The following is a 24,363-nucleotide window of genomic DNA, read 5'->3' as shown; positions in this document are numbered from 1 at the left end:
ACCATTATCAATTCTAGTGTTAAAGTTGCTGAAGTAAGTATCTAAATAAGGGAGGCAATTGAAATAGTTGTAATTTTCAGTTTGCCGCATTTTTTGGCTTGTTCTATTTTTCAAATGCGGATCCCACTGCCATCGTAAACATCGCAAAGCTTATCTAAATAATATTTATTTATGTACTGAAATAAACGTCTATTAAAATTACTCTATAAATTGAATTAAAAACTAGGATAAGTAAAGCAAACAAAGTAGAATTGAAAAAAGTAGCAAATAATTATAAAACACACTAAAATGAAGAATTGAAAGAAAAAAAGAAAAAAAGTATTGAAATTGAAGATATCAGGGATATTTACCAACCTGAATCATTGAAGTTATTGAGTAAACCATTAGCACCAACATTGGCATTTGAATTTGAATTTGAATTTGAATCGCGTGATTGCGGATTTGTAGATGGTAAGGTATTGAAAGTTGAACTAGTAAGGAAATTAGACGTATCTTTTAAAACATTAGCTGGGATAATATTAGGACCACCATTAAGTAATGATTGACCTGAAAATATATTAGTACCAAGGTTGTTCATAGGTCCCCCGATTTTGAAATCACTCAATGCAGCAGAGGCTGAAGAGGAACTTAAATTGAAGAGGTTCTTGTTAGAACTCTCTAAGATATGAGCAGGAGTTAATGTAGCAGGAGTATTCCCAATGGGAGGCATTAATGAAGAAGTGGTGGTAGCAATATTAGTAGTTGAATTGTTCATAAATGATGAATTTCCCGACGGTGATAATGGAAGTTTATTCTGAATCGAATTAAACGAGGGTAATTGTTGATTTTGATTTTGAATTTGCAGCAGAACTTGACTTGGGAATACAAAATTAACAGGATGAGAATTATTAAAGTTATTTCCAATATTTATAACTGGTAAATGTAGATTATCAATTGATGTAGCTCCATTGCTAGTATTGGCTGTAGAGTACTCATTATCAGAATCGTTCAACAATGGTGATAATGGAATCAAATTAGGATTATTGGTATTGGAAGTATTAAGCCAACTACTTAAGATTGATTTCTTTTGTTGTTGTTGCTTTTGACGAGGTGATTGTACATTTCTCTTTCTGGTTGGTTTCTCTACTTTAGTTGGTTTAGGTAAAATGGTTAAATTACCACTGGAATTGAATAATTCTTTATTGCTTAATAGTAATAAATCTTTATGATCAAGAAGTAATTGTTGAGTGAATGTATCCAATACAGATGATTTGTCTTCTTCTTTAATCAAGTTATTCTTGTAAATATTCTTGGAAATCAATTGATTAACTTCATTTCGTAAATATTGAACCACTTGTTCTGGATTAAACTTTGATGATTCATTATTATTATTACTATTATTATTCCCATGATATGATCTTTGTTGCTTTGGCAGAGATTGAGGCCTGGTATGAAATGTGGAATTCGATGAATCCACAGGAGAATGATTACTAGATAAAACCACTGAACTTACACTTGAAGTTGTACTTTCCATTAAATTTCCAAATACATCAGCTGTAGACCCTGATTTACTTGAATCATGAGATGATGCTAATATAGCGGTTTCTTCAGTAAAGGAACCATCCATATTAGTTGAATGACTATTACTACCATCAATTATACTATTGATATTAATATTGTTGTTATGAGTATGATTATTATGATTGCCCTTGTTTGATTTATGATTTGATTTAATAGTATGATTTTTAGAATTAACATTAGTATTGGATCCAGGATTTGAAATCTCCGCTGGAATATAAACATCATGATTATGATAATCATTCATGATAACCAAACTCCAGAATTTATTTTTGAATGAATAATTGGCTCTAATTTTGAATGGACAAGTAGTTTGACGTCTTGGAGGTACTCGTGGGTCTCCATTTTTAGATCCAACCACTTCTCTTGACCCATTTCGACATTTGAACACAACTTTCAAAGAATCAGATCGATAGATCACGACCTCTATCCCCTTTTTATCCAACAAGGTCTTATGTAGCCAAGGTTTTATTTCACTTTTATCAGTAAATTTTTCGTCTTCAAGTCTTAAATCATGCAACGAACATCGTTGAAGTTGATTTGAACCAGACATATTAAAGAAGACGGGTTAAGGAATAATGGATATTCTATTCCGCTCTAATGCGAGCTCCTCTTTTGACAACAGATCAGCAAGTGAAATGAATAGATGAAATGTGGTTTATAATTAACTCTTGATAGTATAAATTCTATATCAAAATTATCAAAAAATTTGTATTATTGTCATTTTAAGATGCTGCTGCTACAGTGGGCCGGTTAACAAAAAAAATCCCCCACGCGAACAACACATAGTTAAAATGCTTAACTACAAATAGTTATCATAACCTTATAGTGACAATAGATGGGTTGGATATCAGATTATAACCTAGGTAGGACGCAACTACTACTACTACTACAACTACAATATGATACTAAAGTTTATCTTCTTTTATATGTGATATTAAAAAGGAAACGTATATATACAGGAGGTTAACATGAATGAATATTAACTATAATAACAATGAATGAATTATGATTAATATCAAAAGTCAATATGATAATGAAATGGAGATGATATGTAATTAAATGGGAAAATTGAAATTGAAATTGAAATTGAATTTGAATCTAACATCTATTCTAAAGAAACTTTACCACCTAAACCTTCTAAGGTAGCTTTAATTTTATCAGCATCTTCTTTAGCAACATTTTCTTTTAATACTTTTGGAGCAGATTCTACAAATTTCTTAGCATCAACTAAGGATAATCCTAATAAACCTTTAACTTCTTTAATGATCTTTGGTTTTGATTTTGGATCGAATGATTCTAATTTAATTGAAAATATGGTTTTTTCTTCCACAACTTCTTTAACTTCTTCTTCAACTGGAGCAGCTGGAGCAGCTGGAGCAGCTCCTCCAGATGGTAAGGAGATATCTGGGATATTCAATCTTTCCTTTAATTCAGTCACTAAAGCTGAAGTTTCCAATAAAGTTAATTTTGAAATTTGATCAACAATAGTTGAAATCTTTGGATCAACTGGGGCAGCAGCTTCACTACTAGCACTAGAATTATAACGAACAGCCACGGTTGGGACAATTCTTCTGGTGGACAACCTTAATGCTGGTCTGATTGCTTGACGTAACACTGACATTATGACTATTATTATTATATCTCAAACTAATACGAATATATAAAAGATCCTTATACGATATCGTTCATAATTGAAAAAAGAGAAAAATTTCTATTCGAAAAAATTTCTTTGGTACAACTAACTTTTTTGAACAGTGGCACACGACTCTGAAAAACTGAAAATGAATGAAAAAAAAATGGCGACCAAATATCAAATATGTATAATCTAGATAGTGTTAGTAAGCTCTCCAACGAACTCATCCTCCCCATCACATAACATCACTTAATATATCATCATGGCTTCATTTAGGTTCTGTGCTGAATGCAATAATATGTTGTATCCTAAGGAAGACAAGGATGGACAAAGACTTCTTTATTCATGTCGTAATTGTGGGTATACTGAATTAGCTGAGAATCCAAAAGTGTATAGACATGAATTAATTACTAATATTGGGGAAACTGCTGGTGTGGTACAAGATATTGGAAGTGATCCTACTTTACCTCGTTCTAATAAGGAATGTCCAAAATGTAACGATAAAGATTGTGTGTTTTTCCAATCCCAACAAAGAAGAAAAGATACTTCTATGATTTTGTTTTATGTTTGTTTGAATTGTAAGAATGTATTCCGAGCTTAAAAGATCAAAATGGTTAAATCAGTGGTTGTTGTATGTTGTTAAGGAAAGTTCCCATAGAGTGAGGTAGACTTTAGTGTCATCCTAGTTGTCATAATTTTGTATTATAGTGTTTATTATCCCCCCCTCCCCCCTCATAAGTTTACGTTTCCTATTCGTCATTATTTTTGTTTATAAAGTTTTTCATTTCTTGGTTTTATACATTTTTGACAAATATAGTCAAATGTATATCTATTAGTTATTCAAAATAAAAAGTTTTAATAATATACATTTTATATTTTATATTTTGAAGGTATTGATATGGGGCAGTAAATCGTATTTATATTTAAAAAATGTAAAAAGTAAAAGTAAAAGTATAAAGCATTTAAAAGAAAACGTTAAAAGTAAATTGAAAAAATTGGCAAGTACAAAACTAATATATAATAATAATAGGGAGGGAGGGAGATAACATTAATAAAAAAAAGAATAATAAAGAACTGGAACCATAGACTCCTTTAATGTTTAATAAATGGGATGGAGGAAGAATCAAAGTAAAAATCAAAATCAAAATCAAGATAAAAACGTTAAAAATAATAAAAATAAAAATGAAAAGACAATTCGATTGATCTAGAAATCTCCGAAAAATTCAGCATAAGGATCTTCACCAGTAGATCCATAATCCAATTGTTCTTCAGGATAATGATCGAAAAGCGAACTATCACCCACCCCAGCCGTAATAGGAGGTTCATAAGGAGTTTCGATATCTTTAGCAAGTAATTTTTCCCATACCACTTCCAGGAACCATGGATGATTTCTAATATCAGCAGGACCATTCATTAAATTACCTAATCTACGAGTTAAATCTGCCGTTATTAATTTTGATAATAAATCAATTACATCTTGACTGAAAAAACTTGGATAATGGATTTTACCCGATAAGATTTTTTCATAAGTTTTCATAGGAGTTGAATCATAAAATGGAGTATAACCAGCTAACATTTCAAAAATCAATACACCAAGGGACCACCAATCAACTGATTTATTATAAGGTTTTGTAGTAATAACTTCAGGAGCAATATAATCAGGAGTACCACATAAAGTCCAAGTAACTGTATTAACTTCTTTAGCAAATCCAAAATCAGTGATTTTAATATGACCATTTCTATCTAATAAGATATTTTCTGGTTTTAAATCACGATAAATAATATCATGACTATGTAAATATTCTAATGCTAAAGTAACTTCAGCAGCATAAAATTTAGCTACTGGATTTGGGAATCTTTGCGATTTTCTTAAAAGTGAAAATAATTCACCTCCTTCAATATAATCCATAACCATAAAAAGATTTTTTGTATCTTGAGATGTACCCCACATTCTAATTAAAAATGGATGTTCAACCAATTTTAACATTCGACGTTCATCATTAGTATGTTCAACTTGTTTCATTTTAACCACTTGATGTTTCTTTAATACTTTTATAGCATAATATCTTCCATTATGAACTGAACGAACTAAATGAACTCTACCAAATGATCCTGTACCTAAAGTTCTCATAATACTAAAATCAGTTAAAGAATACTTCCCTTTTGAAACGGTTGAACGTTGAGGTAAAAGTGATCTTCGAATGGCTTCCGAAGTTCCAACTGATGAAGTATTATGCGAGCTATGATGAGAAGAGTCAGTGGTGGTGGTTGCTGGTTGGGTTGTATGAGATGAAGTAAAGAAATCCATATTTGATTTATTGGTAGATGATGATGAAGATGCAATGGTTGTTGAAGTTAAATCTTGAATACTATTATTTTCACTATTATTATTACTACTGTTATTCAGTCTTGTTATATGAAGTTTTTTAAAAATATTGGTAGAAGGCATCAAAATATCATATAAAGTAAAATAATCAAGAACAACAACGAATATAAATCAAAACAAGATAAAAAAATGATGTAAAGAGGTATATTCTTAATAAAGTAAAGAAGGAAGGAAGGAAGGAAGGAAGGAAGGTCAGTGTTTGGGAATCAATTGACTATGATGGGAAGGATGTGGAGTCAATTGGTTAGTGATGAAGGACTTGATTGGTAATCTTCTGCTTCGATGCTTTAGGGGTTGATTGATTGCTTAATTAATCGATTGAATGATTGATGAAAGTGAGATGTCTACTTTTTTTTATATGATCAATTGAAATGATGAATGGGATACCGTCAATTAGAGTTTAATGAATGAAGGTAGAATTGAATTGAATTGAATTGAACTAAAGGTTGAATATGAATCAACGATAAAATAATGAATGAATAGAAGGAAAAATTGTCAATTTGAAATTGAGAAATTGAGCTTTTAGTCTGTTTCACGTTTTGATTATTTGTTCGTTGAGGATGCGATTTCCCCAAATGTAGAATGGATTAGGGAGAGTGACAGATGGATGGATGAATTGAATAGTGCTAGACTATTAAGAATGATGTCAATGATATAATTGAAAGTCAATTGAATTGAACGGCCTAAGAATGGATATCTAGAATTCAAAGAGATATCAATTCTTATGAACTTTTACTATTTAATTCTAAGGGGGTGGGTGGGAGACACTCAGCGAACAAAGAGAGACACTACTAACAAATAGTGAGAGAATTGATGATGGATGAGGACATTTTTTGAGGTCCTGCATAGACTATGGACAGTGACAGAGAGAGAAGATGATCATAGAAGGAGAACAAATTATTACATAGAATGTAGTACAATCATAATGATATATAAAAAGGAATTACAAAGAAGAATTGGAAAGGCTTGAAGAGAATAGAATAGAATATATCATCACATCCCATCAATTGATAATTGATATTAGATGGTTTATCTCTATGGTTAATAGTTGCTAATACATACAAATTGGACAATTTTTATGGAAAAAGGGAGTGTGTGAAGGATCAAAAATAGATAAACCAAAAGAGAACAAACATTCATCCATCTAGGGGTGGAGGGGAGGAAATGTCCATTTATATCATACACTAGTTCATGATAACCAGTACTTGTTAAATAATCACTTGTTAATTGATCAAAGGATGTATATGTTATTCTCTTTGTGATACTTCTGTTAATCAACATCAGTATCATTATTACCATATCTCTCATACTATGTGTCTAATCTGTGTCTGTTTCTCTATATGGAAGAGTTCCCTGTTTTGTAACATTAAAACTGTAAAATATGAAATATTTTACAGTTTGGATATGTCAAATATAATTTACAGTTTTCTTGTTTTTCATATTTACAGGTTATGTTTTTTTCCTATTAAAAATAATTACAGCACACATACCTTCATTACTTGTAAGTTGAAAGTATCAATCAAACAGGATAATTTTAAACAAATTGATCATAATCAGGAGGATTATAAAGATAAGATAACGTAATCATCCAAAGGTTATATTAACAGAGATTTCATAGTTTAAGAATAAGCTTCTTTTCTTTTAATATCAGTATAAAAAGAGAGAAGAGTCTTAATTGTAGAGGTATAGTATTGCAAAAAAAGCTAAAATGGACCCTAAGACAAAACGATTAATAAATTTGATAAAATAATTAAAAGTGATTAGACATTAATTGATGGATATTAACTTATAATAGAATTAAACTAACATATAGTATCTACATGGTGATGAGAGATTGATTAAAAATAACTATTCAATTGATGGACTAACCAAAAAGTTTACCGAGTTTACCGATCTCTCATAGTTAAAAAAGTCCTCAATTTTTTTATTTTGTGTAATTTTGTAGGGGCGGGACGGAAATGGTAAATAAACAATAAAGAACCTTTTTTAAGCCTATTTATTTAATAGATAAAATAATAACAAAACGATGTTGATCATCTCGGTCAAGACAAGTCAAGTCATGGCATGGCATGGCATGGCATGGCTATGTCGTATGTAAGCATGTATATGATATACTATGAACCAACGATGAAGGCTATGATACCATGAAACAACATACTTAACTTAATTAGAAGTATAGTCTAGTTAAATGATGATCGTAATTTACTGTGCATTGTCTTTCTTTTTTTCTTTTTTTTTAGAGCCTAAATGCGAATCAAAAGTCGGATTTTATTCCTTAAATGAAAAAATGTGAAAAAAAATGTCTCTCTTTAAATTTCTCTCTCTCTTTCCTTAGCGCTGCCTGGCTGTCTGTCTGTAAGCTGTGCTGTGTGCTGTGCTGTGCTACTGTGTCATAGTGTACTGTACTGTGTTCCGTTAATTACTAAAAATTATTATTATCGTAATTTAATTTAACTATATTTTTACAACACATTCTTTCTTCTTGTTTAAACCTATCTAATCAATCCATTAATCATACCATCCATCCCTCATCCCATCCTAGATAGATAGTACTGGTACTACTATAACTAACTAACTAACTACTGTTACTAATTTACTGCTATAAAATCATCTCATCCATACATAGTAGTAGTCAATTTATTCATCCCTCTAGATTGTGTTCATCCATCCATTGACAACAGATCTTAAATCATCATCATCATCAGTCCAATCCATTACCATTCCATCTACACTCATTGCCTAACTCATTTCATTTCACTTCATCTTTTAACTTTGCTTATTTCCTTCTATCTAGTCATTACTAATAGTTACAGTATCTCCCACTTGACTTTTTTTATCATTCCCCCATAGATTATAGACACATCCCATTTTTTGCATCATCAATCCAACATATTCATCATCCATATCAAAATAATAACTCCTTTAATCATGTCAAATTCAGATTCAATAACTCCTCCTGCAAGAGATGAATTAAAAGTTGATAATTTATCAAATTCTTCTTATAAATTAGATAATGATGGTTCAAGTCCAATTAGAGTAAATGAAAATGATCAAATTTCTTCTTCAAATGCAAATCTGTCAACTACAAAACAAGATGATTCTAATAAAAAATATACTTATCAAGATTTAATCTCAAGTCATCCTCCTGATTTAAAATCAAGATTTCAATTATTCTTCTATAATAAAGGTCTTGGGAAAAGACCTCCTTATTTACAAGAAATTTATGATAATACTCCTCGTAATATTTATGTAAATTATGATTTACCTCCCAATATGCAAACTCATAATGGTATACCCATTGTTACATATCCAAGAAATAAAATTAGAACAACAAAATATACTCCCCTTTCATTCTTACCCAAAAATATCTTATTTCAATTTACAAATATTGCTAATTTTTATTTCTTAGTCATTGCTATTTTAGGAGCTTTTCAAATCTTTGGAGTTCCATCTCCTGGTTTAGCTGCTACACCTTTGATTGTTATTGTTTGTATAACTGCAGTTAAAGATGCCTTTGAAGATAGTAGTAGAGGAAGTAGTGATATGGAATTAAATAATTCTCCCATTCATTTATTAACTGGTTTACATAATCCAAATGTGTTAACTGATTATGTGGGTCCATGGAGAAGATTTAAGAAATTTTGTAGTCGAATTTTATTAAAATTTTATCGTGGTTTAAAAACAGTTATGATTATGATATTTGCTTCAAGAAAGAAGAAACAAGAAATCATTCGTCAAAATAAACAAATTGAACAAAATGAATTACATCGAGTTTCAACCATTGTTAGTGAATTTTCCCTTAATTCAAATGTTGAAAGTCTCCCACCTGATGAACCAATTCAAAATAGAAAATCAACTTCATCTCGTAAAGCTAGAAAATCTCATACTGGTGCTCATAGACAAACTGTGGCTGGAGCAAATACCCTTTTAAATCCTGTATTACAAACCTCAAATGAATCTAATTCTTCAACTTGTTTTAAAAATAGAAGATGGAAAGATGTTAGTGTTGGTAATATGATTAGAGTTCGTGCTAATGAAGAAATCCCTGCTGATATTATCATCCTTTCAACATCTGATACTGAAGGTAATTGTTATATTGAAACTAAAAATTTAGATGGTGAAACCAATTTAAAATTAAAAACTTCAATTCATGCTGGTGGTTCTCATAATTTAAAACATGCTGATGATTTAGGTAATACGAAATTTTGGGTTGAATGTGATGCTCCAAATAGTAATCTTTATGCTTTTAGAGGTACCATTCATTATGAAAATTATGATGAAAATCATACTTTAATTAATCCTGATGAAAAGGAAGCTCTTTCAAATGATAATGTATTATTAAGAGGTTGTACTTTAAGAAATACAAAATGGGTTATTGGTTTGGTTATTTATACTGGTTCAGAAACTAAAATCATGCTTAATTCAGGTATAACTCCAACTAAATCATCAAAAATTGCTCATGAATTGAATTTATCAGTTATTATTAATTTCATCGTGTTATTTGTCCTTTGTTTTGTTTCAGGTTTAATCAATGGTTTATTCTATACTAAAACCAATGTATCAAGATTATATTTCGAATTCCAAGCTTATGGTTCAACTCCTGCTATCAATGGGGTTATTGGTTTTGTTGTGTCCCTTATCATTTATCAAGCTTTAGTTCCTATTTCATTATATATCTCGGTGGAAATTATTAAAACTTTACAAGCATTCTTTATCTTTTCAGATCGAAAAATGTATTATGAAAAATTGGATTTCCCATGTACGCCAAAAACTTGGAATATTTCGGATGATTTAGGACAAATTGAATATATCTTTAGTGATAAAACTGGTACTTTGACTCAAAACGTTATGGAATTTAAAAAATGTACCATTAATGGTAAATCTTATGGTTTAGCTTATACTGAAGCTAAACAAGGATTAGATAAACGTGCCGGTTTGGATGTGATTACTGAAACTGAGAAATGGAAACGTATCATTGGTAATGATAAACAATCTATGATTGAAGAATTAACTAAATTTTCCATTAATGATCAATTAAGAGAAGAAAATGTTACTTTTGTATCAAGTGATTATGTTAAAGATACCATGTCAAATATTGATCGTAAACAAAAGAATGCTAATGAAGAATTTATGTTGGCTTTAGCTTTATGTCATACTGTGGTTACTGAAGAAAATGAAGAAGATCCAGAATTAAGAGATTTTAAAGCTGAATCCCCCGATGAAGCGGCCTTAGTATCTGTGGCTCGTGATTTAGGTATTGTGTTTAAAGAAAGATTAAGAAAAAGATTGATTTTGAAAATTTATGGTGATTCTCAAGAATATGAATTATTAGATATTATCCCTTTCACATCTGCAAGGAAGAGAATGTCATGTGTGATTAAAACTCCTCAAGGTAAAATCTTATTAATCACAAAGGGGGCCGATAATGTTATTTTCCAAAGATTAGATCCAAAATCTAATTCCAATGATGTTATTTCAAAAACTGCTTTACATTTAGAAGATTTCGCTAAAGAAGGGTTAAGAACCTTATGTATTGCTCAAAAGGAATTAGATCCAAGTTTTTATAATAGTTGGACTCAACGTTATAAAGATGCTTGTGCCTCGATTGATGATTCTCGTGATGAACTTATCGATAAATTAGATGATGAAATCGAAGGTGATTTGATTTTATTAGGTGGTACTGCCATTGAAGATCGTTTACAAGCTGGTGTTCCTGATTCCATTGCTATTTTGGCTCAAGCTGGTATTAAATTATGGGTTTTAACTGGTGATAGAATTGAAACTGCTATTAATATTGGATTTTCTTGTAATTTATTAGAAAATGAAATGAAATTATTAGTAGTTAGACCTGAAACTGAAGAACAACAAAATGATGTTGAATATGTTGATCAATTAATTACTAATTACTTACAAGAATATTTCGGATTATTAAAAGAAAAGAATGATGTGGCTGAAATTGATCGTTTAATTAAAGAGGCTAAATTAGATCATAGTGCTCCCTCACCTAATTTTGCCCTTATTATTGATGGAGCTGCTTTAAGTTTGGTTTTCCAAGATTTAACTAGTCACGCCAATCCATCGGTTACTAAATTAAGACAAAAATTCCTTTTATTAGGTAAACAATGTAAATCTGTTATTTGTTGTCGTGTTTCTCCATCTCAAAAGGCTGAAGTGGTTAAGACTGTTAAAACAAATCTTGGAGTTATGACCTTAGCCATTGGTGATGGTGCTAATGATGTGGCCATGATTCAAGCTGCCAATGTTGGTGTTGGTATTGCCGGTGAAGAAGGTAGACAAGCTGTTATGTCTTCTGATTATGCCATTGGCCAATTTAGATTCTTGGCTCGTCTTTTATTAGTTCATGGTAGATGGTCTTATAAAAGATTAGCTGAAATGATTCCATGTTTCTTTTATAAAAATGTGGTTTTCACGATTACACTTTTCTGGTTTGGTATCTATAATAATTTCGATGGATCTTATCTTTTCGAATATACCTATTTAATGTTTTATAATTTAGCCTTCACATCATTATCAGTCATTGTGTTGGCCGTGTTGGATCAAGATGTTTCAGATACTGTTTCCTTATTGGTTCCTCAATTATACAGATCTGGTATATTAGGAGTTGAATGGTCTCAATATAAATTCATTTGGTACATGGTTGATGGTCTTTATCAATCTGTCATATCATTCTATTTCCCATATTTGTTGTATTATATTGGATTCCAAAATCCTCAAGGTATGACCATTGATCATAGATTCTGGATTGGTGTGGTTTCAGTATGTCTTTCTGTGACAGCTTGTAACTTCTATATTCTTTTACAACAGAAGAGATGGGATTGGTTATCACTTTTAATCTATGCTATTTCGATTTTATTAGTTTATTTCTGGACTGGAGCTTGGAGTGCCGTTTTATTTTCAGCTCAAGAATTCTATAGAGCTGGAGCTCAAGTTTTCGGTACTTTAGGTTGTTGGTGTTGTATTTTCATTGGAGTTCTTTTATGTGTACTTCCAAGATTTATATTTGATTTCTTAAAGAGAAACTTTCACCCTCGTGATATTGATATTATTAGAGAAAGAGTAAGAATGGGTGAATATGATGATTATCCTCAAGGTTACGATCCAACTGATTATGAAGACGTGGAAAGACATAGACTTTTATCTGAAATTATGGATAAAGATCCTGAATTACTTGTTGAATTAGAAAAGGAAGCTCATCCCGAAGTTCCAAGACTCGATTCATTTAATATGAATAATAGTAATAATAATGAACATCATATTAATTTCAGTTCGGAAGCTGATCAAGTACCAAGTAGTCCAACTGATTCACCAAATAATAATCCAATTGCAAAGACTTTCAATACTATCAAGAGAAGAGCTACATTGAAGAGAAAGAACACTATTGGTTCGGGTTCAAGATCAAGAAGTCAAACTATCAATGAACAATTCAGACATCCAATTGATATTAATCAATTAAGATTACAAATGATTCAAAGAGGTGAATATAAAACATCCAGAAATTCATTAGAAAGAGTTGATACCACTCATGAAGTTCCTGGATTAAGTCAAGCTGAAAGTTTGATAAGATTGCATACTAGAAATAGTATAAATTTAAGTTAAATAAACTACAAAAAACCATATAAAAAACATACATCATCATCATCAAACTATGATACGTTACATTCATAGTATTATTTCTGCGTTACGATGAGACTTTGGCTCTCATCATTTTTTCTTATTCCTGTTATAGATACCTTAAAGTATCTCCCATGTGTATATTTATAAAATTATATTTGTTATCAAAAAAAATTATTGTACTTTTAATATAAAAACATTATAATAAATTTAAAGCTTGTAAAAAAAATTTGTATTATCTCTGTCACGTGATCTATTTTGCCGTTTTTTTTTGTTATTTCTAAATTGAACTTTTTTTTCAGAATCATATTGGGTCAATATCTATAGTTAACCCTAAATAGAAACTGATTAAGTTCGTGTATTGATAATTGTTATTTGGTGAATAATGTTTACATTTTCATTGATAACGCCACCAGATGGTGAACTATCTTTCAGAGCTGGGATTTTATCATTCGACAATGAATTCAAAATCTTAGCAGATCCATCTTGGAATGGTAAAGATCCTAATGCAGTGTTATTCATTGAACAAACATTAGGTGATATCAATGCTATCATATTATCTCATTCAACTCCAGAATTCATCAGTGGTTACGTGTTGTTATGTATCAAATTCCCTAATTTAATGGCCACCATTCCTGTATATTCAACTTTACCAGTTAATCAATTAGGGCGAATATCAACAGTAGAATATTATAGAGCAAATGGTATATTAGGTCCTTTAAAAGATGCCTTATTAGAAATTCAAGATGTGGATGAATTGTTCGATAAGGTTAATGTGTTGAAATATTTACAATCAACTACATTATTCGATGGGAAGATAGTATTGACAGCTTATAATGCTGGTCATACATTAGGAGGAACATTTTGGCTTATAACTAAACGAATTGATAAAATCATATACGCTCCAGCTTGGAATCATTCTAAGGATTCATTTTTAAATAGTGCTGCATTCTTATCAGCTTCTAATGGTAGTCCCGTGTCACTGTTGTTACGTCCAACAGCATTCATTACAGGTACTGATATAGGTTCAACCATGTCCCACAAAAGGCGAACAGATAAATTCTTAGAATTAGTTGATGCTACGTTAGCTAATGGTGGTGCTGTGGTTATACCTACTTCGCTTTCTGGTAGATTCTTGGAAGTATTTCATTTAATCGATGAGCATTTACAAGGGGCCCCTATTCCAGTTTATTTCTTGTCATATTCAGGCACTAAGATCTTATCATATGCATCTAATTTGGTAGATTGGATGGTGCCAGCTATATCAAAAGATTGGGATGATGGAGAAAAGTCCCAGCATTCGAGTAATATGCCATTTGATCCTTCTAAAGTAGATTTATTAATAGACCCTCAAGAGTTAATTCAATTAGTTGGTCCAAAGATTGTCTTCTGTTCTGGTATTGATCTTAGAAATGGTGATTTATCATCTGAAGCTTTCCAATATTTGTGTCAGGATGAAAAGAATACTATATTACTTACTGAAAAATCCCTGTTTGCTTCTGACAAGACATTGAATTCACTGTTATATAAAGAGTGGTATGCCTTAACCAAAAATAAATTAGGTGGAAGAGTAGAAGATGGTGTTGCTGTACCTTTAGAGACTGTATTTTCAATTGATGACTGGACCAAGGAAGAACCCATGATTGGAGGAGACTTGACTGAATTTCAAGAAAAGATTAATGAACATAGAAAGGAAAAATTACTTGCAAAAGTAAGAGATAAAAAGAATCAAAATTTATTAAATTCTGATCTCGTTGATGCTGAAGATTCATCTGACGATGAAGAAGATGAAGTAGAAGCAGCCAATTCCTCAGATGAAGAAAAAGATTTAGACTCTGAAGAAAAATCACTTGCATCTGCATCAAATGGTACTGTCGTTGGTGTTAAAACTATAGATGAATTAGCAGCACATGAAGCATTTTTAACAGACTATATAAAAGAAAGCTTAGAAGATAATAAACCAATAGATTTAAGAATCACTCATAGATTGAAGCCTCGTCAAGCAATGTTTCCATACTTTCCAAATTCACATAAACAAAAATTTGATGATTATGGTGAAATAATTGATATCAAAGACTTTCAAAAGCTGGATGAGATCTCCAATACAAAGATTATCATGGAAGGTAAAAAGAAATTTGAACAGAACGAGAAACGTGATAGAGGTAAGAATAATGATAGGAATGGAAATAAACAAAAGAAAGATAAAGTCAATAAATTAACTCCTCAAGAACAATTGAATAATGAAATTTTCCAAAAGTATTTAGATACATTGCATGGTCCAAAGAAGAGAGTTAAGTTGGGTGCTAGTGCTTCAGCATATGCTGCTCAAGTACAACAGTTAAGAGTAAGGTGTGTATTATCTTTTATTGATTTATCAGGTTTAGTTGATCTTCGTTCATTAGGTATAATCGTTTCTTCATTAAAGCCATATAATTTATTATTAATTCCTGATTTCACAAATAATAACCCAGATGATAATGAATCTAATGGATTACAACTTGCACAATCATACTTCATTAATCAACAGACAGAACAGAAATTAGAAGAGAACAAGAAAAGCTTATTTTCTTCATCAAGATATCTTTCCTTGGCCAGTATAAGAAGTGGTCTCTCAAGTGTATCAAGTTATGGATCTAACAATAAAATGCAAGTATCACCTGCATTGATTAACCAAACAGCCAAAATAGGTGGTGATGCAGACGCAGGAAGTATTGGTTTAAGTAATTTTGAAATTAATCTTGATGATAGTATTATTGAAGGATTGAATTGGCAATCAATTGGAGGCAGTTATAAGGTGGCCCAAGTATATGGTGAGTTAGAAATCCATAATCAAGAACTGGAAGAAGTTGAAAACAAGAAGAGAACAGTCAGTGACGTTATAAATTCATCTACTCAATTTACTTTGAAAAAGGTTAAACAAGAAGATTTTATTAAACAACAACTCTTGTTGGCTGATAAAGTTGAGGATACTACATTAAATTCAGTTAGTTCAAATGGTCCAAGTTTGGCTATTGGTAATATTAGACTTCCTGATTTAAAGAAAAAATTGCAGGGACTTAATCTTAATGCTGAATTTAAGAGTGAGGGTACATTAGTAGTAAATGATTCTATAGCCATTAGAAAAGTGGCATACGGTTCTATCGACGGAGATGACACAGGAGATATCATAATAGACGGTAATATTGGTCCATTGTATTATAAAGTAAAGAATTCTATTAAAGAAATGTTAGCATATGTATAGAATGGTTATATCTGTATATAATATATATATATTTATTAAATTAACAATTTTTTAATATTTTGAACGGCAGTCACTTATTTTATAACGTTTAATAACTAGCTAGATTAATTTGGTTCTTACGGGTCTAGTTTTCGTGGCTTTTATACCTTTGGCATTGTTTAAATTCTTTCTCTGTTCAAATCTAGTAAAGCTAATTTCAATGTCAGTTGAGCCTCTGCAGTAATTTCACCAGCATATTTTAAAATAATCATCATCATAAACATTGGAATAGAGATATTTTCCTTGAGGGAATCGCAGCATATTATTTGACAGCTGATTCCTGTCATCGGCCTCGATATATTGGCATTTTCCAAGGGTATGTTGTCAAGGACAACACCAACACAAAATTCTGAATCTGCTAGAATAAAACAACCACTATTGCAAGCCAATGCCAGCAAGAATCCTCGCAGAAATAATTCCACAAATGACCAACTGTCAACATTACTTTCGTCTTCTGAATAGAGAAAGCTTTCAAATTGTTCTCTCACATGATGACATTGTAGTTCTATTGGAACTTTTATTTCGTTTCTAAGTAAGACTGTAATATCAGGCAGGACTTTTGCATACCTATCACCTGCTTTAAGTATCTCGGTTGTTAGTTTGATTTCAATATCAATGTCTAAGTTGAAAAATAATGCTTTTACGGCATCTAAAATCAGAGACATATAATAATCCAAAAATGATTTACGGGTATCGTATTTCAATTCGGGTGTTGGGTTCTGGTATCTTCCCGAAGGGACAACTTCGGGAATGAAATTAAACATTGTCAAGTTCTCTTGAACAATATTCATCTTATTTCTAAAAGGATTAGGATAGTAATATCCAAAAAAACCAAAAAACCTATTGAAGTCATTGAACTCTTGTGGCTCTTCGTCTTGTACTACTGTCGAACTTTCAAATCTTACGGGAGAACGATAAGCTTTCATTGTCAAACTGTAATTCTTAAATCCTACAATATCACTTTCCTCTATACCATTTTCTAAGCATCCGTCGGATAAAAGTATTCTAAGCTCTCCCTCATAACGATGGGCAATTATTAGATCTTGAATTGAAAAGTCATCTATGAAATGTGAATTAAGAGCTTTGTAGGCTATAATTAGTATTTGTTTGCAATTCTCTCTATCTTTTTCAAACAAGAACTTTTCCACATCATCTCCTGGAATGATTCCCAGTTCATAATATTCAATAAAGGACTCTAATTTCTGCATCCTTTGAAAATATTCTTTCCCTACTTCTTTATCTTCGACCACGGTAAATAAATTTATGGTTTTACTTCTGTTTTCTTTAAAGAACTTAAGAAACTGATTGCTATTAAGCACATCACTAAGTAGATTCATGGTACTGATTAGCTTTAAGATACTTTTTGGTTAGTCCATCAATTGAATAGTTATTTTTAATCAATCTCTCATCACCATGTAAGATATATTAATCATAGAATTTTTGCACTTAGTAAAAACAATCAAATTAAGAAATTATAAATGGTAGCATCGAAAAGCTTTTTCAAACTTGGTAGCATTGGTCGTGTACAATTCAAATATTGTTTCTCTCTGGTTCAAAAAGCTGTAACCAATAAGCGCGACGAAATAATTAATACAAAAAAATTTAAGTTCCATTCAGATATTGAAGTTAAAGATACTGTTAGAGTCAATTATCATCTAATATAATAAACAGAAGATGCAACCATACTCAAGATCTGGTGGTACTAGAAAATGTTTTTATGAATTCCAAACTTTAGTAGCTTGTTATACCTCCGCAGACACTACTACCAAGAAGGAATGTACTCCAGTGTTCGATGATTACTTTGAATGCTTACATGGTTATAAAGAAAGAGAAAGAACTAGAATAATGGCACAACAATTGAAAGATAACGAAATATCTGGAAAAGGTGTTGTTGCTAAGGATTTATATAAATCTGCTGGTGCAGTTTACGAAAGCTTAGACTTAGTTAAGAAATAATTCATTATATCAAAGCAAACTAAACATCATTCTTTCTATCTTCAACAATCCATAGAATATTAACATACTTATATTCAATTAAAACAACCTAGTCATATTCAAACTTACTTCACATCATGGCCTTCAGTGATACATAAATCATTGTCTGGTCTTCCTTTTTTCATTGTAAAATAGTCCTTATTTTTTGAAATGGTTATTTATTCCCTTAAATTTAAGTCATTTCCTATTAGTTTATATTCCAATAAATGCATAATTCATATTAGATCTTTATTCATGTTGTAAAATAGATCTAAAGGTGTCAGTCTTAGCTGCTGAAAACAATTTTGATCATATCTCTCAAAATTTATACCCACTCTTCCTCAATCCTGGCCAATGAATACTTTATGTAGTCAAGTATCTTTCATTAAGGTCATTATCTAACAATATTGGTTAATGGAGTCTACATCGTTGTCGGTATTTTTTTGAAACGTGAGTTTTGGCACGTGAGATGACCATTTTGTGGATAAGTGGAAAAATTTAAAATTTATAAAATCGCCTTTATGGCCAAGTTGGTAAGGCACCTCACTAGTAATGAGGAGATCGTCAGTTCGACTCTGGCTGAAGGCATTATTTTTTTTGAATTTGTTATAATCGATATCGACTTAACTATTCAATGCCATTAATTCTTAATTTTTTAGAATCATTGTTGAATAAGTTGGTAAAGTGAACAGGAAGTAATTATCTGTTTTTGGTAGCGCCTAAATTTTTTGCGATACTCTAATGAGATAGCGAAATATAAAAACAAATTTATTTCAAGAGGAGTTTTTCAAAACTGTTTCTTTAGATAATAACTTAGCTTTCAAAGTCAGCAATGGAAGACCCTGAAGTTGCTCAAGTCACCAGTGAGCAGATTCTAAAGGGTGCTTTTGAAATCAGAGAGAAAAAACTAGAAGTTCCTCAGCAGACTATACAAGATCTCGATGAATTAAGATCATTTCAATTAAAGAAAAGAAAAGAATATGAACAACAATTAAATAAGAATAGACTTAACTTCGGGCAGTGGTTGAGATATGCCCGATGGGAGATAAATCATAATCATGATTTCCCTCGAGCAAGATCGATCTTTGAAAGAGCTCTTGATGTGAATGTTCAACATATACCATTTTGGATTCAATATATTCAAATGGAACTATCACATAAAAATATTAATCATGCCAGAAATTTACTTGATAGAGCTACAACTACATTACCAAGAGTCAATAAGTTTTGGTTTTTATATGTTCAAACTGAAGAAACCTTAAAGAATTATAAAATGGTACGAATTGTATTTGAGAGATGGTTACAATGGCATCCCGACTCATCGGCTTGGGATACCTATATTTCATTTGAAAGAAGATATGATGAGTACGACAACGTACGAAGCATTTTTTCAAGATACGTTTATGAACATGCATCAGGTGATACATGGTTGAAATGGATTGAATTTGAATTGTATGAGACTAGTGATAATGCTAAAGTGAATAATATACGGCGAGCTTTTGAGATTGCAGCGGACACAATGTTAGCCAGTAAGACACTTAAAAATGATGACAAACTTCCCCTTATCATATCACAATGGGCAGAATGGGAAATATCAGTCAAAGAATATGAAAGAGCAAGAGCCATATATAGTACATTACTTGATGCATCAAAAATTGACTTGTCTGAAATACAACGTAATAAGATTTATAGTAATTTCTCAGACTTTGAAAAAAATTATGGAAATAAAGATACTATCGAATCTAGTATAATACGAAAACGAATGGCTGGATATGAACAAGATTTAAAAGACGATCCTTCTGATAGTGATACCTGGTGGACTTATTTAAACTTGCTAAGTGAGAATAATGTCAATAATTCTGTCTTAAAGGACAATTTTGAGAAATCAATTTCAACTCCTCCATCCGAAAAGGTAAAGTCTATTCATTGGCGAAGATATATCTATTTGTGGATAAGATATGCATTATGGGAAGAATTCAATTGCAATAATGTTGACGAAGCAAGACTAATTTGGAATCGTTGTCTCAAAATCATACCTCATACCGAGTTTACCTTTGGAAAAATATGGAAATACTATGCTGAATTTGAATTGAGGAATGATGAAAAGGAAGGTTTATCGAAAGCAAGAAAGATTCTTGGTAGAGCAATTGGCCAAAGTAGTTCAAAAAAAGCAAAGAAGAGTCTCTTTGTTTATTATATTGCCTTGGAAACGAAGTTAGGGGAATGGGACCGTGTAAGGAAATTATATGAAAAGTGGCTTGAGACTACAACCTTGAGCAAAGATAAATCTAATTCAATTCCTGTCTTGTTAAAATATGTTGAGTTCGAAACTGGTTTGAACGAAAGTGATCGATTGATATCTATTTATAATGCTGCTTTGAAATTATCAGAAAATGAAAATATTGCTAGTAAGTTCCTTCCTACAGAAACATTATGGATTTCATTTATACAATATTATCAAGATGAAATGAAGTATGATGAAGCTAGACAATTATATCGTAAATTGATAGACAAAACTAGTAATCCAAGAGTATGGATATCACTTGCTATATTTGAATCATCTATTCCAACCGATTCACAATTCAAAGAATTCAATGAAAGTAATGAAGAAGAATTTGAATTTAGTATCACTGATTCACATAGAGAAAATACTAGATCAGTTTTCAAAGAAGCTGATAAATTCTATAAAGGCACTGATTCAAGTGAAGATAGGTTGGTCATATTGGAAGCGTGGAAAGAATATGAAATTGAGCATGGTTCAAAAGAAAGTCAATCTGAGGTTGAATCTAAATTTCCAACCCTTGTTAAAAGAAGAAGAAAAGTTGATAATTTTGAAGAAGAGTATATTGAATATATCTTTCCTCAAGATAAAGAAGGTATATCTACAAAGCCCGGAATTAATAAGTTTTTGGAAAGTGCAAAGAAATGGTCAGCTTTGGGCAAATAGTAAATGTAACGATATGTATGTATTAATATTAATATATCTGTATATTATAGGATTTGACTGTAAATGATGAATCTTTTAAAAAGCAACACTCCTGTAATCAATCAATTGAATTTGTAACAGACCAATTCATGGACCAATTACCATAATCTAACAACCACCTCTTAAAGTTAACACCAAATGCAAAGATGAACCAGCTTGAATACCAGATTCCGCCACTGTCTTTTCATCATCTAATTGTGTACCATTGAAAATGAAACGCTGTTGTGCTGGTGGTATACCTTCTTTTTCTTCCATCATTTCTTTAATACGAATGATCTTATCAGTTGGTTCAATATCAACCAAGATATCTCTACCTGTTAATGTTTTGACTTTGACTTGCATTGTATAATGTGATGATCAATAATAAGAAAGTATCAATGATTTGGAATCAAATTTATTTTGTCAGTATAAAATTAAATCTCAATCGAAAATTTATATTTTTTTTTTTGATAAAGTCACTAGAGCTCTAGAAGTAGATGTTAACGATAAATGTTGCCTACACCAAATGTTAAGAATGTGGATTATGAAAGGGTGTATGAACCAGCAGAAGATTCCTTTCTATTATTAGATTGTTTAGAGGAGGAATGTGAATTTATTCAATCAAGATTTAAGGATATTATACCGATGGTTACTGAAATAGGTGGTGGATCAGGAATTGTAACTACATTTCTTTATAAAAATATATTACCTAAAGCCATATTCATAGCGACTGATATCAATCCTCATGCATGTGAAGCAATTGTTAATACTGTCAAATTGAATAAAGGTGACAATAATACCCTAAAAATACCGAATTTGGTAGATAGTTGTCAAATGAATTTAACTAGTGCTATAAAGTCTGAAACCATTGATTTATTAGTGTTTAATCCACCTTATGTTCCAGCTACTGAAGTTCCAGACATACCAAATGATCCAGAAGATGATACATGGTTGGATTTGGCATTATTAGGAGGAGAAGATGGAATGGTTACTACATGGAAATTATTAGATGATTTGGATACTATTTTAAGTCCCACTAAAGGTGTTGCCTATATTCTTTTCTGTGCCAGAAACAATCCAGATAAAGTGGCAGAAATCATGAGATCAAGAGGTTGGAATGTTGAAACGGTCATCTTAAGGAAAGCAGGTTGGGAAGTTTTAAGTATCTTAAAGTTCACTAGAGTATAGATATTGTAAATAGATAGTATTTAATAGAATTGGTGTACACTATAATTAGTTAGTTAGCGGGAGGGTGTGCGTATAAATTTGTCGCAAAATTTTTTTTTGTAACGAGTAACCAAAAGATAACTTTGAAACAAAAGGGATTTTTACCACATTTTGATAATTCATATCTATCACTTTTCATCATTGAAACCTAACCAGATAATTCAATCAATCAGTAACGATGGTAGAAGGTATCCCTAAAGGTAGAAAAGCACTTGCCAAAAGTATCTCGAGTCAGAAATTGACTACAACGAAATGGGCGGATGCTCCTGATAAAACCAAGACTCTTGGTAACAATACTTTAAGTACCATTATTTCTGGTCATTTAACACCAGAACAGATTGATGCTTATCAAGAATATTTCAGAATTGAAGAGATTTCAGATATACTTAGAAAGGCACATGAATCTCATGAACCAATTCTTAGTTTCTTAAGTTCTAATGATGAAACTAAAAATCCAACTTATGAAAGAGAGCCATCACCACCACCAAAGTTTGATAAAGAAGGTAAAAGAATAAATACAAGAGAACAAAGAACAAAACTTCAACTTGAGAAGGAAAGACATTTCTTAGTAGAAGTTGCTGCTGGTAGTATTAAGAATTATGTTGCTCCTCCAGGTTATGTCAAACCAGTTAAAACCTTTGAAAAATTATATATTCCAGTTAAAGATTATCCCGAAATTAATTTCGTTGGTCTTTTATTAGGTCCAAGAGGTAAAACCTTAAAAACATTACAAGAAGATAGTGGTGCTAGATTACAAATTAGAGGTAAAGGATCTGTGAAATCAGGTAGATCAGCTAATCCTGGTGAAGATGATGATCAAGCAGATGATGACTTACATGTTCTTATAACTTCTGATACTCAACTGAAAATTGCCAAGGCTATTAAATTAACTAATGAAGTTCTTGATAAAGCTATTTCATCTCCAATTGGTCAAAATGATTTAAAGAGAGATCAATTAAGAGAATTGGCTGTTTTAAATGGTACATTAAGAGAAACAAAGCCATTCAATCCTGATAACAACAGTCAAGGAAGACCAAGAAGAAATGATAGTCAACAAATTGTTTGTAAGATTTGTCAAAGACCAGGTCATCTTTCTAAGGATTGCAAACAAGGTCAAGGTCAAAGTCAAACCAGAGAACCAATTCAACGTAAACGTCCAACTGAATCTCGTGCTCATCAAGAAGTCATTCCTCCTTTCAAAAGAGGTAGAGCACCTACTAAAGGACCAGCTCCAATGGCTCCACCACCACCTCCTCCTGCTGCTCAAGCTCTGGCTCCTCCTCCACCACCACCACCAATTTCCACAAGGCCATCTTATGCTCGTGGTCCACCACCACCTCCTCCTCCTCCAATTTGAGTTTGAGTTTGAGTGGAGTGTATTATCTATAGGTTATGATAAATATGTAGCTTAGTTCTTATCTTATGTGTATATTTAGAGCAAATAAAATGCAATTATAATGTCAATTCTTGTTAAATCTTGAAATAAGTTGCGAATTTGTATCGAATTTTTGCCAATTTTAATTCTTCAAAATGATACCACAATTTTAACGAAAATGAAATAACTTCTTCATAAAATCAAGAATTAATCATTAGACAATGCTGTAACAAAGTTTGAAAGGTTTTGATAAACAATAAAGGGTGTTTTGATCAATTTGAAAAATTTGAAACGTGAATTTTATCATGTGATAAAGACCGCGGAACAATTG

At 31.3% G+C, this 24,363-nt stretch overlaps 10 protein-coding genes and 1 non-coding gene across 11 annotated transcripts; 7 read left to right on the top strand and 4 right to left on the bottom strand. All coding sequences in view use genetic code 12, as the record gives it.

Moving 5' to 3' along the window:
• Positions 1-175: 175 nt before the first annotated feature.
• Positions 176-2,467, bottom strand: AFT2 (Aft2p). The gene has a single exon (XM_064909175.1). It carries the CDS (start codon positions 2,108-2,110, stop codon positions 347-349), a length of 1,764 nt encoding a protein of 587 aa, XP_064763991.1. The 5' UTR covers positions 2,111-2,467; the 3' UTR covers positions 176-346.
• A 1-nt stretch (position 2,468) lies between these two features.
• DFJ63DRAFT_88081 (mitochondrial 54S ribosomal protein bL12m) lies at positions 2,469-3,318 on the bottom strand. The gene has a single exon (XM_064909164.1). It carries the CDS (start codon positions 3,179-3,181, stop codon positions 2,666-2,668), a length of 516 nt encoding a protein of 171 aa, XP_064763990.1. The 5' UTR covers positions 3,182-3,318; the 3' UTR covers positions 2,469-2,665.
• DFJ63DRAFT_88082 (DNA-directed RNA polymerase II core subunit) lies at positions 3,319-4,096 on the top strand. Its single transcript, XM_064909165.1, has one exon. The coding sequence runs from the start codon at positions 3,456-3,458 to the stop codon at positions 3,792-3,794; it is 339 nt and encodes a 112-aa protein (XP_064763989.1). The 5' UTR covers positions 3,319-3,455; the 3' UTR covers positions 3,795-4,096.
• A 301-nt stretch (positions 4,097-4,397) lies between these two features.
• On the bottom strand, positions 4,398-5,642 carry TPK2 (cAMP-dependent protein kinase catalytic subunit; the record flags this gene model as incomplete). Its single annotated transcript, XM_064908000.1, has 1 exon — positions 4,398-5,642. One exon carries the CDS (start codon positions 5,640-5,642, stop codon positions 4,398-4,400), a length of 1,245 nt encoding a protein of 414 aa, XP_064763988.1.
• Positions 5,643-8,507: 2,865 nt separating this feature from the next.
• On the top strand, positions 8,508-13,196 carry DFJ63DRAFT_322289 (uncharacterized protein; the record flags this gene model as incomplete). Its single annotated transcript, XM_064907416.1, has 2 exons — positions 8,508-8,656; positions 8,741-13,196. The coding sequence occupies 2 exons, from the start codon at positions 8,508-8,510 to the stop codon at positions 13,194-13,196; spliced, it is 4,605 nt and encodes a 1,534-aa protein (XP_064763987.1).
• A 400-nt stretch (positions 13,197-13,596) lies between these two features.
• DFJ63DRAFT_283889 (cleavage polyadenylation factor subunit) lies at positions 13,597-18,447 on the top strand (the record flags this gene model as incomplete). Its single annotated transcript, XM_064904748.1, has 2 exons — positions 13,597-16,413; positions 18,163-18,447. 2 exons carry the CDS (start codon positions 13,597-13,599, stop codon positions 18,445-18,447), a joined length of 3,102 nt encoding a protein of 1,033 aa, XP_064763986.1.
• A 425-nt stretch (positions 18,448-18,872) lies between these two features.
• DFJ63DRAFT_88089 (uncharacterized protein) lies at positions 18,873-21,676 on the top strand. Its single transcript, XM_064909166.1, has one exon. It carries the CDS (start codon positions 19,298-19,300, stop codon positions 21,410-21,412), a length of 2,115 nt encoding a protein of 704 aa, XP_064763985.1. The 5' UTR covers positions 18,873-19,297; the 3' UTR covers positions 21,413-21,676.
• DFJ63DRAFT_t52 lies at positions 18,981-19,053 on the top strand. The gene has a single exon. It is a non-coding gene; the product is annotated as a tRNA-Thr (tRNA).
• Positions 21,560-21,793, bottom strand: RUB1 (NEDD8 family protein; the record flags this gene model as incomplete). Its single annotated transcript, XM_064904867.1, has 1 exon — positions 21,560-21,793. One exon carries the CDS (start codon positions 21,791-21,793, stop codon positions 21,560-21,562), a length of 234 nt encoding a protein of 77 aa, XP_064763984.1.
• Positions 21,677-22,727, top strand: DFJ63DRAFT_88090 (S-adenosylmethionine-dependent methyltransferase). The gene has a single exon (XM_064909167.1). The coding sequence runs from the start codon at positions 21,941-21,943 to the stop codon at positions 22,616-22,618; it is 678 nt and encodes a 225-aa protein (XP_064763983.1). The 5' UTR covers positions 21,677-21,940; the 3' UTR covers positions 22,619-22,727.
• Positions 22,728-24,318, top strand: DFJ63DRAFT_88091 (mRNA splicing protein). The gene has a single exon (XM_064909168.1). It carries the CDS (start codon positions 22,836-22,838, stop codon positions 24,012-24,014), a length of 1,179 nt encoding a protein of 392 aa, XP_064763982.1. The 5' UTR covers positions 22,728-22,835; the 3' UTR covers positions 24,015-24,318.
• Positions 24,319-24,363: the final 45 nt, after the last annotated feature.

Source organism: Scheffersomyces coipomensis (assembly GCF_036884675.1).
Source record: "Scheffersomyces coipomensis strain NRRL Y-17651 chromosome Unknown DFJ63scaffold_2, whole genome shotgun sequence".
Taxonomy (NCBI): domain Eukaryota; kingdom Fungi; phylum Ascomycota; class Pichiomycetes; order Serinales; family Debaryomycetaceae; genus Scheffersomyces; species Scheffersomyces coipomensis.
This window is presented reverse-complemented; position numbering and strand designations above follow the sequence as displayed.